Source organism: Anabrus simplex, chromosome 5 (genome assembly GCF_040414725.1).
Source record: "Anabrus simplex isolate iqAnaSimp1 chromosome 5, ASM4041472v1, whole genome shotgun sequence".
Classification (NCBI taxonomy): domain Eukaryota; kingdom Metazoa; phylum Arthropoda; class Insecta; order Orthoptera; family Tettigoniidae; genus Anabrus; species Anabrus simplex.
In genome coordinates, this window is record NC_090269.1 from 178,538,055 (window position 1) to 178,556,008 (window position 17,954).

The following is a 17,954-nucleotide window of genomic DNA, read 5'->3' on the forward strand; positions in this document are numbered from 1 at the left end:
CGTCCACTTTTAGATGCAAAAATTGTGCCTTAAATCACGCGACAGCTGATTGCCTATCTAATATAATACAATGTTTGCACTGTAATAAGCCACACGCATCAGGAGCGACTGAATGTGAGGTACACAAACGCCAAATTGAAATAAAAAAACTAATGTGCCTCGAGAATGTATCTTATTCTGAGGCTGCTTCGCGTCTATACCCACAGACTATCGCCCCACAAGACACTCTTCAAAATTTTCCCCCCTTGCATACTCCTGCGCCTACACCGGTTGTTGAAACTCCGCGTAAACGGAAGTTTACACAGGTTATTGTTAAAGATTTGCCACCCAAGCCGACTCCTGGATATGATCGTATGGGGCACATGCAACTTCTGCAGAACTATCAAATTCCTCGACACGCAGCGATACCAGCTCAGCACCACCCCCCTGCACATCTACAGCAGAACCCAACTACATCACGACAACCCTTATCGCAGCAAACGGTAAACGAAGCAGCTTTGACATCTCAACATGATATGCAAAAAGACCAGGTCATACAATGCCTACGTACGCTCATGTTGCTATTACCCCCATTACTTAAGGACCAACCGAATATGTTATCCATGATTGGACAATTCTGCGACAGCCTACAGTCCCTATTCTCTAAAGACAATGAAGATAATTCAATGGAATGCTAGAAGTATTCGCAATAAATACCATGAACTGAGAATATTAATAAAAGAAACATCACCGGATATAGTACTCTTACAAGAAACATGGCTTGCGCCCGATAGGGTTTTTTCTATACCTTATTATCAAATTGAACGCATAGATGGCCCGGGGTATGATGGAGTAGCGTTTTTAATACATCAATCCTTCACATATCAGCTATTTCATCCACAATGTCAAATACCTAACGTATATGTACTAGGAATAATAATTAATAATATACATGTCATAAATATATATTGCCCACCTGACCAATATATATCATATAGACAATGGCAACAATTTTTTCAACAATTCCATGCCCAAAACCAGCTACTTATTTTAGGGGACATGAATATTCATCATACCCAATGGGGTTCCCATGTGGACACACCTCGGGGAACTAACTTCTTAAACGCAATACAGCGAAGTAATCTAGTAATTCTCAATGATGGGTCCCCGACCAGACTAACTCCCCCTGGAGCACCTCCAAGTGCAGTGGATATTTCATTATGCAGTTATACTATAGCATCCACAACTACTTGGCGTACATTGTGTGATACACATAGCAGTGATCATTATCCAATATTTATAACTCATGGTTCCGGATCTATAATGAAACCCCCATGGACTAATCAAGTAATGAGTACAACACGCTCTTTGCATAAGTTTGATCCCGAGACTTTCAAGGTATTTATATTAAAACAGGTTGAAAAATATACAGTCGATGAGTTTAATTACAATAAGCTCTATCACATTATATATCAATATCTCGACTGTTATCACCCATTTAACCGAACACCCAATGCACACTCCCACAATATTGGTGGCCTCAGATGGTGGGATGATGAATGTCACCACCTCATTCTTAAAAGGAAACGCCTTTTTAAAATCTATCGGAAAACACTAAACTTAGTGAATTATATTCGCCTGAAACGCCATACTGCTACAATACGTCGCATATTTCATCAAAAAAGGCGAACAGCTTGGAAAGCCTTTATCAATTCTTTCCATAAATATATATCCGTAACAAGATTGTGGAACGCGGTTCGAGCACTAGCGCGTGTCTCCACACAAATTACTAGACCTTTAATTCAGACAGATATTTTGGAACAATTCCTTTATTCATTAACTCCCCATACGGTGGTCCCAAAGTTCGTCCCTAATTGTAACGATTCTCCACTATCGTCTTCAGTTTTGCTACAGAACATCACCCTACATGAACTCACAGCAACGCTACAAAAATGTAACACATCCACACCTGGTCCGGACTACATTACCTACACAATGATAAAAGCACTCCCCAACCCGGCATTACAAGCACTTGTTAATCACTACAATCACATACTACAAACCTCTACCCCTCCGGACGACTGGAATAAATTTTTCTTAATACCTATTCCGAAACCTCGGCTACCGTTGAATAATCATAAACATATTCGTGGAATTGTATTAGCCTCTTGCATACGCAAAGCATTTTTAAAAATACTCCTACAACGTTTTTTATGGTACCTAGAATACTATGAATTGGTTCCCAAATGCCAATATGCCTATTTTAAAGGTCGCAGTTCACAAGATGCCATTAATATACTAATAACTGACATATTACTTGCTAAAACAAGAAAATATCACACAATAGCCATCTTTCTGGACATACGGGGAGCGTTTGACTCAGTCCCATTGCATATGTTATGGGCCGCATTATCATCCAAAGGTATTCCTACTCCGTTCATCACACTACTCCGAAACCTCCATACATATCGACAGCTCATAATCAAACACCCTGATGCACCCCCGATTTCACGTCAAGCTACAGATGGACTTCCACAGGGCGATATTTTTAGTGGCATATTATTTGCCTTGTATCTCTCAAACCTTGAACAACTTGTACTCCAACATGCACGTATCTTACTCTATGCTGATGATATAGTCCTATATACATCAGGGAAGGATATTAATGGTGCCCGTAATACTATTACTAAAGTCATGCTTGAGGTACAGAACTGGTTAAATGACCATGGTTTATCCATATCTCCAACTAAGTGTTCAACACTCATTTTTACACAGAAACGGGTCTACAACACTGAACCATTACAAGTGGCTTCCTATGAGATACCGATACATACATATCATAAATATCTCGGCATCATCCTAGATAATAAACTAAACTTTACTAGACATATCCAGTACCTCCGAAATATAGCAGATAATTATACAAAACTCCTCAAAGCTATAACACGACGATCATGGGGGGCAGACCCTACAACAGCCAAGACAGTATACTGTGCTACAATTCGCTCCAGATTAGATTATTGCGCTCATATCATTGATATTGCTAATCCCGCAACACTGACTAAGCTAAATACCATACAACACCATGCATTACGTATTTGTTTTGGTGCACTAAAATCTACACCAACGAATGCTCTCCAAGTGGAAACGGGAGAACCACCACTCCATATACGTCGGCAGTTCCTTACTTCTAAGTACCTAATCCGACGTTTCATAACAGTTTCACATCCTCTTGTACCGAAACTCCAACTACTACATGAACGATATAACTCATATAATATCAGAGACAAAAGAACCCCTGCTCTAATAACAGTCTTCCAATATGTATCGACATTAACAAACAATATCATAAGGTGCGCCAAACTTCCCCATTATACAGTACCGTATGAGGTAGTACAATACCACACAGATACGCTCCAAGCTACAACTACTACTTTTGCATTCCTACAGTATCAAACCTCTATGTTTTTACCACCCTCGAAAAAAATCCGCTTATCATACTCTAACATTGGACATAATTTCTATACCGATGGATCTCGGAATTCATGCGGGGTAGGAGCAGCATTTTATTATGAACGAATACAACACATTGAACTATATAAACTCCACCCGGATTTCTCTATATTTACTGCAGAACTTATAGCGATCAGACAAACACTCCTGTATATAAAAAACGAAGCAATCCCTAACGCTAATATCTTCACAGATTCTCTATCAGCATTACAATCGATCCAGTCTTCTAAATTCACGATGAACTGGCATGTTTATAATGTTAAACAACTATTATATGACCTACGTACTACTGGAACTAAGATTACAATTATATGGATTCCAGCTCATAAAAATATTCCCGGTAATGAAACAGCGGATAGAGCTGCCAAACAAGCATCACTGCTCAACACCCCTCCAATGACATTTATGACTCCAGTTACAGATCTAATTCCATTACTAAAGCAACATCAAAAAGCGACATGGCAACAGTTCTGGAATGACACTGCAAGAATAAAAGGGACCTTCTATTACAATATCCAACCCTCTCTGCCAATCAAACACTGGTATCAACGATCAACTTACACACGGCGTCATATAATAACTATTATTAGGCTACGTTTCAACCATTCGCTTACGCCCTTGTTAAAGTACCGTTTCAATATTGTCAGCCAACCGACATGTCAGTGTGGTTCAAATGAGGCGGATGCAAATCACCTCATTCTCCAGTGTCAGTTATATACTCAGGCTCGAGCACGCTTAATTGCAAGTCTAACCTGTTTACGAATACCACTTCCAACAAGTGTTGCTTGTCTTGTTTACAATCCGTCACCGGACATCATCTACATATTAAACAGATATTTAGAGGACACGGGCATCATATTGTAAACATACCATAAGATTCACGTTTCATTAATAGTTGTGTCACTTACATAGACTTCATAACACTCCCGACTATGCCTACTTAGGTTTTGTTTAATTTTTGTTATTATACAACTCTAGCAGAAACTGAGCACAATGTTCGCGTTACTATTGTCTTTTGTCGCCTCTAGCACATATGTTCATACGTTGCTCATTTGTTAGAAAGATCCAGATTCAGTAGGTAAATTCTCTTTGGTAGGTCAGATGCTCTTTGGTAGGAACGTTTAGGGTAACACGGCGTTAGTCATATCACATGTCCTTGATAAGCTTTCACTACACTTTGCGCGATATATACATTCTACCCCTCCATTTGTGTTACTCCATCCATAATACTAGATCCTTTAGTTGTTGTGTGCTATCCTTTGTCCTTCCCAATTGTCGGCCCGTTCCGTATGTCAAAGTAGAAGACGCCAAGATGGGTCACTTCGGCGTGAAGATATAGTACCTTGTGTCCCCGTGCTTACTCCTATGTCTATTACACTTACACCCACAAGATGTAGATGTTCACCCATACCAGTGATCTTTGTACTGTGAGATAAAGTATTTCTTCGTCACCATAACTACATGTTTCTGAGTGTTTGACAGTGTTTCATTTACAAAGTATTGGAACTGGGTGTTAGTTACATACAGAGCCCAACCAAATATCAAGAAAGAAAGAAAAGACATTGGCAGCTAAACATTTTCTTGTGATCGTGAATTCGAAAATTAATGATGTTTTACCGAATGACGATACAGAAAATTTAGTTTTGTTAAGCAAAGATTAGGATATAGAATTAGAGAGTGAAAGTAGTGATCGTGACATTGATTGTTTTTGATACACGCAAAAATATTGGCCGTAATATTATTGATGGTGGGTTTGTGTGTGAAGACATGGATAATTACAGAGGTCAAAGGGAGATGTTTACAATAAATTATGGGTCTCAGAATGCTGCAAAGAACTGCTTATGTCCTGTGTGAAAAATTTTCTGTTGTTTTCTACTGTCGAGTTCGTAAAGATGATAGTATAATAGTATACGCAGAATTTTATGCGGTCACGCGGTATGATATTTCCATTCCGATCGAGGGTAAATGAATGTGTACCGGTTACTGTGGAGGAAATAATGTATGTAATTTTTGCATTGTGTACTGTATGTTAATGAGCATAGTGCAGAAACCTGTATTGAGATCATATTTCTCAAAAATTCCATTTACTAGCTATTTCTATATTTGGTTCAGCCATATTTTAGGTCCATTTGAAAGCTCAGAAGATTCCTCCACTTCACTGACCTTAGATAATTCCACTATATTATGCCGTTTGTGTGTTTATGCACTAATAACATACTGACCATTTTGGTAAAATTCATTGAACCGCTTGTCATTTACGCCCGATTAACTAAGAGCCTGCACTCATAGCATGCTTGGTACTATACTCCTCCCACAGCTCAGGGTAGCCAGGTACTGAAAGTTGTCCCACGCTGAGAGGTTAAATAATAACTTACATAAAGGTTTCGATTGATGAGCCACTGCCTAAATTCATAAAATTGAGTTAACTTACATATAATTATACCTGACTCACATTCCAGACATAATTTGCACCAGAATAACTTCCTGTCGGATTCATTAAGAGCTGAAGAAAATTGTCCAGAATGTTGTTTTACTAAAATTTGAATTAATTTTGTAGTGCAAAGAGGAGGGAATTTTACATCTGCGTAATCATTGAAGTCTTTTGTTCAGCAGACATAGGGGAAGTGTTTCTAGGTTGCATTCGAATGAATGCATGATAATGAGTTTGGAAGAAGTAAATGTGTAGTTAAGAATTGAAATGAATGCATGTAATGACTTTGGACCAAATTAAATATGTGTCATAAGGAGAACCATGCAAACCATGTGACCTTGCCACAGTAGGGAGGCTTGTGTGTCCTAATGAAGCTAACGGCTGACGATGACCTGGACTAGGGTCGAAACCGGTCCCATTTAAATAAGAATGTAATTACTACATTTCTTTCTTTTATGTATTGAATTGGTTGAACTTCAATTATTTAATTTTTAATGTATGGGTATCTGTCGAGAGACCAGACTAAAGAACAGTTCATCGAAAGGGGGTAGCAGCCTTTCAGAAGTTGCAAGGGTGGCAGTCTGGATAATTGACTGATATGGCCTTGTAATAATACTCAACATGGCTTAGCTGTGTTGATACTTCTACACCGCTGAAAGCAACGGGAAACTACAGCCATAACTAACTCCCAAGGACATACAGCTCCCTCTGTATGAATGATGTACTGATGGTGGCTTCCTCCCGGGTAAAATATTCCGGAGGTAAAATAGTCCCCCATTCGGATCTCCGGGTGGGGACTACACGAGAGGGAGCAATCATAGGGGCAGCAAGTCGGAGCATGGAATGTTGGAAGTTTGAAACATTGTGGTAGGTTAGAGAATCTGAAAAGGGATATGGATAGACTTAATCAGATGTAGTTGATATAAGTCAAGTTCGCTGGCAGGAAGAGCAGGATTTTTTGTCAGGTAACTACAGGATTATCAACACAAAATCAAACGGGGGAAATGCAGAAGATGGTATATTAATGAATAAGAAAATAGAGCAGCAGGTAAGCTACTATGACCAGCATGGTGAAAGAATTATTGTTGTCAAGATAGACATCAAACCAATGCCCACCACAATAGTACAGGTCTATATGCCTACTAGTTCAGTAGATGATGAAATTGAAAGAATACATGAAGTGATAGAAGATTTAATACAATATGTAAAAGGTGATGAGAATCTAATTATATTGGGAAACTGGAATGCACTGGTAGGCCAAAGAAGAGAAGGTAGTACAGTAGGAGAATTGAGATTGGGACAAAGAAATGAAAGAGGAAGTCGGCTGGTTGAATTCTGCACCGATCATAATTTTAGTCCTTGCTAATACTTGGTTCAAATACCACAAACGACTGCTGTATACGTGGATGAGACTTGGAGACACTGGAAGATATCAAATAGACTTCATTATGATTAGGCAGAGATTCAGAAACCAGGTGATGGATTGCAAACTTTCCTGGGAACTGACGTGGACTCTGACCATGACTTGTTGGTCATGAAATGCCATCTGAAGTTGAATTGAGGAAAAGGAGGAATGCAAGGAGATGAGATCTAGACAAGTTGAAAGAAAAGAGTGTGAGAGACTGTGTCCAGGAACATGTTGCACAAGGACTAAATAAAAAGGCTGAAGGAAACACAATAGAGGAAGAATGGACGGTTGTGAAGAATGCGGTCTCTAGGGCTTCTGAAGAAGTGTTAGGAAGAAAGGAAAGATCAGCTAAGAATCAATGGACAACTCAGGAGATACTAGACCTAATTGATGAACGATGAATGTACAAGAATGCAAAAAATTAAGAGGGCAGAAATGAATGCAGGCAATTAAAGAATGAAGTGGATAGAAAGTGCAGGACAGCTAAGGCAGAATGGCTGAAGGAGAACTGCAAGGATGTTAAAGGTTGTATGGTCCTTGGAAAGGTAAATGTTGCATACAGGAAAATCAAGGGAAACTTTGGAGAAAGGAAAACTAGAAGTATGAATATTAAGAGCTCAGATGAAAAACTACTTCTAGGGAAACAAGGCAAGGCAGAAAGATGGCAGGAACATATCCAACAGTTGTATCAAGGTAAAGACATAGATGATCTGGATCTGGAACAAGAAGAGGCTATTAATGCTGATGAAATGGAGACCCAATCTTGAGGCCAGATTTTGACAGAGCTTTGAGAGACCTAAATAAGAACAAAGCACCTGGAATTGATATTTCCTCTGAATTACTGACTGCCTTAGGAGATACCAGCATGGCGAGGTTATTCCATTTAGTGTGTAAGATGAATGAGACAGGAGAAGTGCCATCCAATTTTTGGCAGAATGTTGTTATACCTATCCCCAAGAAAGCCAGTACAAGTGAGAAAACTACCACACCATTAGTTTAGTATCTCACGCCTGCAAAATTTGAACACGTATTATTTACAGAAGAATGGTAAGACAAGTTCAAACTGAGTTGGGAGATGATCAATTTGTAGATCTGGAAAAGGCATTCGATAATGTTGATTGGACCAAGCTATTTGAGATTCTGCAGGTGATCGCGATCAGATACAGAGAATGAAGAATTATCCACACTCTGTATAAAACCAGTCTGCAGTAATAAAAATTCGAGGGCTTTGAAAGAGAAGCAGCAATGTAGGAAGGAGTGAGGTAAGGTTGCAGTTTTTTTGCCAGTGGCTTTATGTCGCACCAACACAGACAGGTCTTATGTCAATGATGGGATAGGAAAGGGCTAGGAGAGGGAAGGAAGCGGCCATAGCCATAATTAAGGTACAGCCCCAGCATTTTCCTGGTGTGAAAATGGGAAACCACAGGGCTGCTGACAGTGGGATTCAAACCCACTATCTCCTGGATGCAAACTCACAGCTTCGCGCCCCTAACCGCATGGCCAACTTGCCCAGTAAGGTTGCAGTTTGTCCACCTCTAATTCATTGTTTATATGAACAGGCAGTAAAGGAAATCAAAGAGGAATTTGAGAAGGGAATCACAATCCAAGGAGAGGAAATCAATGCCCTGAGATTTGCTGATGATATTTGTTACGGAGTTATCCGTGGTAGTTAGAGGTGAAAGAAGGTGCTGGGATGAATAGGTCTCAATCTACGAAATTAAAGTTAATTTAAAATTTAACAAGGTTATATTTTCCTTTTAAGATCAAGAAATAACAAATATAACAGGTACTCAGTAGCCTAGCAACAATTCGAGAATGTACAATTACAGTGTTACAGGATTTGGGCTCCGAGAGCCAGACACACAATTCTTGAGCAATTAGCCCAACATTACTTATATACAAGATTCCACAAAGGGGCAGAAAACCCCAATCATGCCCAGGAACACTTGCTCCCCATTACACGGTGAAGCCTCCTCGAGGCACACAGAAACCAAAATTTTAAGAAAGATCAACTCACTCTCAAAGTTCAAGCCCATCAAAGGTCACACCAAACTCCACATTCAAGCTGTCCTCCAAGTACAATAACACAGGAGTAAAAGTACCCAACCTACTGAGGCCTATTAAGTAAAGAAACAGGTCAATGGCATGGCCCCAAAATACCAATTTGAGAGGAGGTGTACTTGCACTCCTAATACACTTTATTAAAACCTAATTTGGCCCTAGGCCGCTTATGCAAGGGCTAATCCCATTCTACGGAGGTGACACGATAGGAAAACTTATTACATTACGAAATGAAGAAAAATGGTTGAGAAAACGTAGTCACCTCAAAAACAATATGAAAGGGAGCTCGAGAGGGTTAGGCACTCTCTATCCCAATTTGTAGTTTAAAGAGATTGGATTTATACCAGGAGTCTTTTACATTTTAGAGAAAGTTACATGGTAAAAGGTATCGAACCTGCCCCGAGAGTTAAACTGCTGAGCTAGCAAGAAAATAAGTTATTAAAAGGCCATTACCTTATTGAAGAACTGCTGCCCGACGAAAGAGGCGCTTCCCGCCCCCTGCTACATAATTTACACTATGACAGATGTTACTGAAGTGGCGCAGAGACCCGAAAATCAGCAGTTTATATACCCTCGCGGAACATTCGAGACCTTTTATGAATGATAACACCCGCCCACAAGCATTTTATTGGACGGCCAAAACATTACAAGTTAAAACTGAAGAAGACATCTAGGATTGGTGGAAAATTAATTACAAAAATTATTCATTGGTCGAATTCAAAACTGGCGGAAAGAGAAGGGTTATACAGCCAACCTAAACAATGACTGAAAGAAATTTAACAAAGAACAAACTTATGAGAGAATGTTCACACTTCTTGCTACAGCGAAAACAAAATACATCGAAAACGACACAGTTCAGAACACTTCAAAATTTACAAGTAGGGACATCTTCTGAGAAACTTGAGAATTAACACTGTAGTTAAAGTTCAGGCTTCCTCCAGTAGAGGAGTTTCAACTGGCGCAAATTTTGAATTAGTGGCGCGGAGGTGTACCGCCTGGTACAATATTGATATTTTATCTGAGACGGGAAAGCTCTGGAGAAATTGCTGAATGGTATGGACAGAATTTTGGGTAAAGAGTACAAGATGAAAATAAATAAGTCCAAAACAAAAGTAATGGAGTGCAGTCAATCAATCAGTACTGATATGCATTTAGGTCAGTCACCCAAGTGGCAGATTCCCTATCTGTTTTCCTAGCCTTTCTGTAAATGATTGCGAAGAAATTGGAAATTTATTGAACATCTCCCTTGGTAAGTTATTCCAATCCCTAGCTCCTCTTCCTAAAAACGAATATTTGCCCTAATTTGTCCTCTTGAATTCCAGCTTTATCTTCATATTGTGATCTTTCCGACTATTAAAGACACCACTTGAACTTAATCCGTCTACTGATGTTATTCCATGCCAAATCTCCACAGACAGCTCAGAACATACCACTTACATGTTATAATTCTCATGTTAGGTCCGTATTGAAATGTATGTAAATACAAAGTATGTTACAAGTGTTATTTTTAATATCCACCTATTCAATACAAAGAGATCTAGTAAATTAAGAATTAAATCTTATCATAAAAAGTTACAAGGGACATGCTTCGCCCATATTAAGGGCATCATCAGCCTCAAACTCATACTTGTAAGGTGAATAATAGGATCCTGATTGTTCTTACAAATCGTAAAAAGAGTGTATCAATGTAGGAGTTTGTCTAACACATAATTATTAGAACGTCCTTGGTTAAAATCGTAGTATCAAGCTGCATGTCACAAGTTCACAGGATTATACTCTCCGGAGTGCTGAGTCAATGCGTCCAAAACCTGTTGAGGGTAGAGCAATAAACAGCTCAATCTTTATATGAAAATTCAATATTCATAGAAATGTGTTTCCTTGAATACTCCTATTGAATGATAAGAAAAAGTAAAGCTGATAGACTGTTAAAGATGTTAATTTTGTACGTTAAGATAAGACAACAGTCTTCTTAAGTAGCTGTTCAGCTGTCTATAGTATTATTTAACTGGCGTGAAGGAGTGAAAGTCAAATGTGTTACGATAAGATAACAGTCTTCATTAAATAGTTGTGGGAGCAAGGAAAGGTATTCGGCTGTCTGTAGTCGTATTTATCTTGCTTGAAGGAGTGAAAGTCGAAGGTATTGACGTTGATTAGAGCTTTTTGGTGTGAAGTCTGTAACAAGAGGAGAGTGAATGCCTAGGAAAAGTATTTTTGAAGAGAATATGGGTTTAAAAAGAAAAAATGGAGAATGTATAAATACTTACTCTTTCATCTGTAAAGATGTAAATCAGTTATGGAAAGGTTAGTTGAAGAAAACAACATTATGTGTATGTTTATTTATTTCTTTGACTGTTATGGTGTTAATCAGTTGCTATGGTAGCGTTGAATGACTGACACTTGTGCTTCTAGTATTGTATCGATGTGAGATTGGCGGAGGAGGGTGTGGTGGAGGGGAGGGGTTAGGCAGGTTGTTAAGTTTATGTGTTGTTGGTTTTGAGAGATTTGCATGGTCGGACACACTTCACACCAAAAAGCTCTAATCAACGTCAATATACCTTCGACTTTCGCCCCTTCAAGCAAGATAAATATTACTATAGACAGCCGAATACCTTTCCTTGCTCCCACTACTACTTAAAGAAGACAGTTATCTTATTGTAACACATTTGACTTTCACTCCTTCAAGCCAGTTAAATAATACTATAGACAGCTGAACAGCTACTTAAGAAGACCGTTGTCTTATCTTAACATACAAAATTAACATCTTTAACAGTAAGACCTATCTGTGTCGGTGTGACGTAAAGCCCCTAGCAAAAAAAGCTTTACTTTTTCTTATCCAATAGGAGCATTCAAGGAAACACATTTCTGTTTCATATAAAGATTGAGCTGTTTATTGCTCTACCCTCAACAGGTTTTGGGCGCACTGACTCAGTGCTCCGGAGAGTGTAATCTTGTGAACTTGTGACATGCAGCTTGATACTACGATTTTAACCAAGGACGTTCTAATAATTTTATGTTAGACAAACACCTACATTGATATCCTTTTATGATTTGTAAGAACAATCAGGATCCTGATTATTCACCTTACAGGTTTGAGTTTGAGGCCGATGATGCCCTTAATATGGGCGAAACATGTCCCTTGTAACTTTTTATGATAAGATTTAATTCTTAATTTACTAGATCTCTTTGTATTGAATAGGTGGATATTAAAAATAACACTTGGAACATACTTTGTGTTTACATACCACTTAGTCGAGCAGCTTGTTTCCTTTCTCAAAAGTCTTACCAGCCCAAACTTTGCAACATTTTTGTAATGCTACTCTTTTGTCAGAAATCACCCAGAACAAATCGAGCTGCTTTTCCCTGAATTTCCTCTCGTTCCTGAATCAAGTAATTCCATACACTGGAACCATACTCTAGTTGGGGTCTTACCAGAGAGTTATATGTCCTCTCCTTTACATTATTACTATAACACCTAAATACCCTCATAACCATGTGCAGAGATCTGTACCCTTTATTTACGATCATATTTATGTGATTACCCCAATGAAGATCTTTCCTTATATTAACACCTATGTACTTACAATGATGCCCAAAAGGACCTTTCACCCTATCAATGTAGTAATTAAAAGAGAGGACTTTTCCTATTTGTAAAACTCACAACCTGACTTTTAACCCCGTTTATCATCATACCATTGCCTACTGTCCACCTCACAACATTATTGAGGTCATTTTGCAGTTGCTCACAATTTGTAACTTATTTATTACTCTGTACAGAATAACATCACCTGCAAAAAGCCTCTTCCCTGATTCCATTTCTTTACGCATATCATTTATATATATAAGAAAACATAAAAGTCCAATAATACTGCCCTGAGGGATTCCCCTCTTCATTATTACAGGGTCAGGTGATTTGCCTACTCTAATTCTCTGAGTTTCATTTTCTAGAAATATAGCCACCCATTCAGTTACTTTTTGTCAGTGGAGTGAAATATTAGATTAGGAAATGAAGTCTTAAAGGAAGTAGATGAATATTGTTACTTGGGTAGTAAAAGTACCAACAATGGCAGAAGTAAGGAGGGCATAAAATGCAGACCAGCACAAGCAAAGAAGCCTTTCTGTTAGAAAAGAAATTCACTCACTTCAAACATTGATATAGGAATTAGAATATTTTTGAAGCATCGCATTGTATGGAAGTAAAACATGGACAGTAACTAGCCCGGAAAGAAAGAGAATAGAAAATTTTGAAATGTGGTGTTACAGAAGAATGCTGAAGGTGAGACAGATAGATAGAATTATGAATGAAAAGATACTGAATTGAATTGGTGAGAGGAGATCGATCTAGCTAAATTTGACCAAAAGAAGAGATAGAATGATTGGACACATCTTAAGACGACCAGGACGTGCAGTTTTTCTTGAGGGAAGTGTAGGAGGTAAGAATGGTAGGGGTAGACCAAGGTGTGAATATGACAAGCAGATTAGAGCGGGCATAGGATGCGGCAGTTACGTAGGAATGAAAAGTTTAGCACAGGATAGGGTGGTATGGAGACCTGCATCAAACCATTCTATGCACTGATGACTCAAACAGCAACGAGAATTAAAGAGTTCTAGCTTGACTTTATATTTAGTGAGAAATGAATAACCTACATAACAGTCTTGAATGGAGAACTGCTGCTTAAATTCATAGAATTTAGTACAAAAAATGTTAGACTGTTGTCATTAAAGAAGACAGGCTTTTTTTTTTTCAATAAAGTAGAAATAAGACGACGTATTAGACAGGGGATGTGTCCTTCCCCCCCTTTATTTAACCTATACCCAGAATAAATCATTCAAGTAACTTTGGCAAATGAAATGGAAGATATAGTTAACGGAAAACCAATTAACAACTGAAGGTATGTAGATATTGTTGGCAGAATGTTTGGAAAAATTTAAATGACTAACTGTGTAATGGAAGCCTGTGACCAATGCCACTTGACACATACTGTAAGCAAGACACTCAAAATGACCCTTCAGTGAGTGTTGAATCCCACCCTCTGGAGAGAGCTGAGATGTAGTAACGAGCCTGTTGAGGCTAAGAAAAAATGTATACAGAGGAATGGGTACTGATGAGGAGAAAGCCCACCTACTGTATGTTTAGATGACATCCATCCATCCATCCATCCATCCATCCATCCATCCATCCATCCATCCATCCATCCATCCATCCATCCATCCATCCATCCATCCATCCATCCATCCATCCATCCATCCATCCATCCATCCATCCATCCATCCATCCATCCATCCATCCATCCATCCATCCATCCATCCATCCATCCATCCATCCATCCATCCATCCATCCATCCATCCATCCATCCATCCATCCATCCATCCATCCATCCATCCATCCATCCATCCATCCATCCATCCATCCATCCATCCATCCATCCATCCATCCATCCATCCATCCATCCATCCATCCATCCATCCATCCATCCATCCATCCATCCATCCATCCATCCATCCATCCATCCATCCATCCATCCATCCATCCATCCATCCATCCATCCATCCATCCATCCATCCATCCATCCATCCATCCATCCATCCATCCATCCATCCATCCATCCATCCATCCATCCATCCATCCATCCATCCATCCATCCATCCATCCATCCATCCATCCATCCATCCATCCATCCATCCATCCATCCATCCATCCATCCATCCATCCATCCATCCATCCATCCATCCATCCATCCATCCATCCATCCATCCATCCATCCATCCATCCATCCATCCATCCATCCATCCATCCATCCATCCATCCATCCATCCATCCATCCATCCATCCATCCATCCATCCATCCATCCATCCATCCATCCATCCATCCATCCATCCATCCATCCATCCATCCATCCATCCATCCATCCATCCATCCATCCATCCATCCATCCATCCATCCATCCATCCATCCATCCATCCATCCATCCATCCATCCATCCATCCATCCATCCATCCATCCATCCATCCATCCATCCATCCATCCATCCATCCATCCATCCATCCATCCATCCATCCATCCATCCATCCATCCATCCATCCATCCATCCATCCATCCATCCATCCATCCATCCATCCATCCATCCATCCATCCATCCATCCATCCATCCATCCATCCATCCATCCATCCATCCATCCATCCATCCATCCATCCATCCATCCATCCATCCATCCATCCATCCATCCATCCATCCATCCATCCATCCATCCATCCATCCATCCATCCATCCATCCATCCATCCATCCATCCATCCATCCATCCATCCATCCATCCATCCATCCATCCATCCATCCATCCATCCATCCATCCATCCATCCATCCATCCATCCATCCATCCATCCATCCATCCATCCATCCATCCATCCATCCATCCATCCATCCATCCATCCATCCATCCATCCATCCATCCATCCATCCATCCATCCATCCATCCATCCATCCATCCATCCATCCATCCATCCATCCATCCATCCATCCATCCATCCATCCATCCATCCATCCATCCATCCATCCATCCATCCATCCATCCATCCATCCATCCATCCATCCATCCATCCATCCATCCATCCATCCATCCATCCATCCATCCATCCATCCATCCATCCATCCATCCATCCATCCATCCATCCATCCATCCATCCATCCATCCATCCATCCATCCATCCATCCATCCATCCATCCATCCATCCATCCATCCATCCATTACCAGGTGCCAAATTCCCTAAAAGGTTTTGTTATTATTCTGATTTTATTTTATGCTGCAGGATCCTTTCAAATATTTGTGGGTAATGATTTAGGTGTGCATAAAAGTACATTTTGTATGATATTGAGGAGGACTTCTACAGCAATTGACATTAGTAGTGTGATCTTGTTTGTCTTATTATCGATTACGCTTATATATTTAGCAGCAAAAGCCTCCGTGGCTCAGACGGCAGCGCATCGGCCTCTCACCGCTGGATACCTTGGTTCAAATCCCGGTCACTCCATGTGAGATTTGTGCTGGACAAAGCGGGGGCGGGACAGGTTTTTCTCCGGGTACTCCGGTTTTCCCTGTCATCATTCATTCCAGCAACAGTCTCCCTTCTCATTTCATAGCATCTATCATTCATTAATAAATCACTTTGGGAGTGGCGACCCCATCATACTAACAGCCTATATCTGCTTCATTCATTACATCCCTGACCCGGTCAATGACTGAAAACAGGTTGTAGGTTTTCATTTTCATTTAGCAGCAAAGTCAATAAGCAAGTTCTTATCGCTTTCCATTAAAAATTTTTCTCATCTAGCATTCATACTTTCCTCCATTTTTTCCTTGTTAATGTTATGAAATTGGAAGTCATGGCTATCATGGCCTATCATCGTAATATTTAGGAGGCTGTGCTTGAAAATTTGCAGTAATCTGGCAGCAATTGTTATAAACTATTTGAACCAATCAGTATCTTATTTCTTCAAAATTTGTGTATTAAAATCAGTTTAGTGACAAAATATTGGAACCAAAATTTATGGGAAGATAATCTGAGATTTGAGAAACATGCCAATAATTGTGTAAGCCTAAGTAGAAATATGATATGCAATATTTAAGCCTCAGTCTTACAGATTCATCATGTGTGAAGAGATAATTAGGTAAGTTTGCTCACAGAAGTTAGTTGAGTGATAGGACATGTCTGGGACTTCATCAGGTTTATTTTCTTCTTCCTGAACATTCCCTTTATCTTTTAACTGGATAAGCAAATCCAAGAAATCTTCTCTTTTGTGGCCAGTCTCTTTACGGTACTGCACAGTCTTCCAGATGACATCTCTCATAAAGTTGCTTATTTCGGTTCCTAGCACAGTGGCATTTATTAGACGAAGGAAAGGCACACCAGCAAACATAGCCAGCACCTGCGTACAAAAAATGTTGCTTAGAACATGTGGACACATAATTTTCCCAACAAGGTCAGATAGAAAGAGAAGTTTGAAAAAATGACTAGTGTAACACCAGGCTCAGCTTGAGATCTTGTCATCTCCATCTATAGTATTCGGCAGGTAAGGCTATACATTAAAAAGCAAATATCACTGTCCTATTCACATTTTTAGTGGCTCATCACTGATGCCGACTTATCTAGTTACATATTTAACTCTACGTTAGGCGCGCGGGCTACAGGTGTAGCCCAGCCATTTTGTTTTCGCCCTCACTCCTACGCTCGCTGGCCGTAGAAGGGGAGACTATCAGTACCTTTCTTCGTCACGCTGTTCTAGGGATTTACTGTGTTTTGGCACTGCTTACTGAAGTTGTCTTTCCATAATCTCACTTCAAAGTCGGTTGGGCTACAACTGTAGCCCGCGCGCCTATCCATGTTATGGCGAGCAGTGATCGCATTCAAGTGACATCTACTGGTTTTAAAATGAACTAAATTCTCCAAAAATATCAAATTGTTAACTATTCTTTATTTCAACAATGCAAATACCATAACAATACTGTTTTATTGTTCAGAATGTTCAGTGCACTACTTTCGTCATTCGAACATTTTGGTGCTAAAG

At 39.7% G+C, this 17,954-nt stretch overlaps 1 protein-coding gene across 1 annotated transcript in view; it reads right to left on the reverse strand.

Annotated features, from left to right (window-relative positions):
* LOC136874740 (cytochrome P450 6k1) overlaps positions 1-17,954 on the reverse strand; it is a 198,409-nt gene that overhangs the window by 94,953 nt on the left and 85,502 nt on the right. Inside the window, exon 4 of the mRNA XM_068227798.1 lies at positions 17,072-17,315. Within this exon, the coding sequence (XP_068083899.1) occupies positions 17,072-17,315 (244 nt within the window). The remainder of the gene's footprint in view (positions 1-17,071; positions 17,316-17,954) is intronic.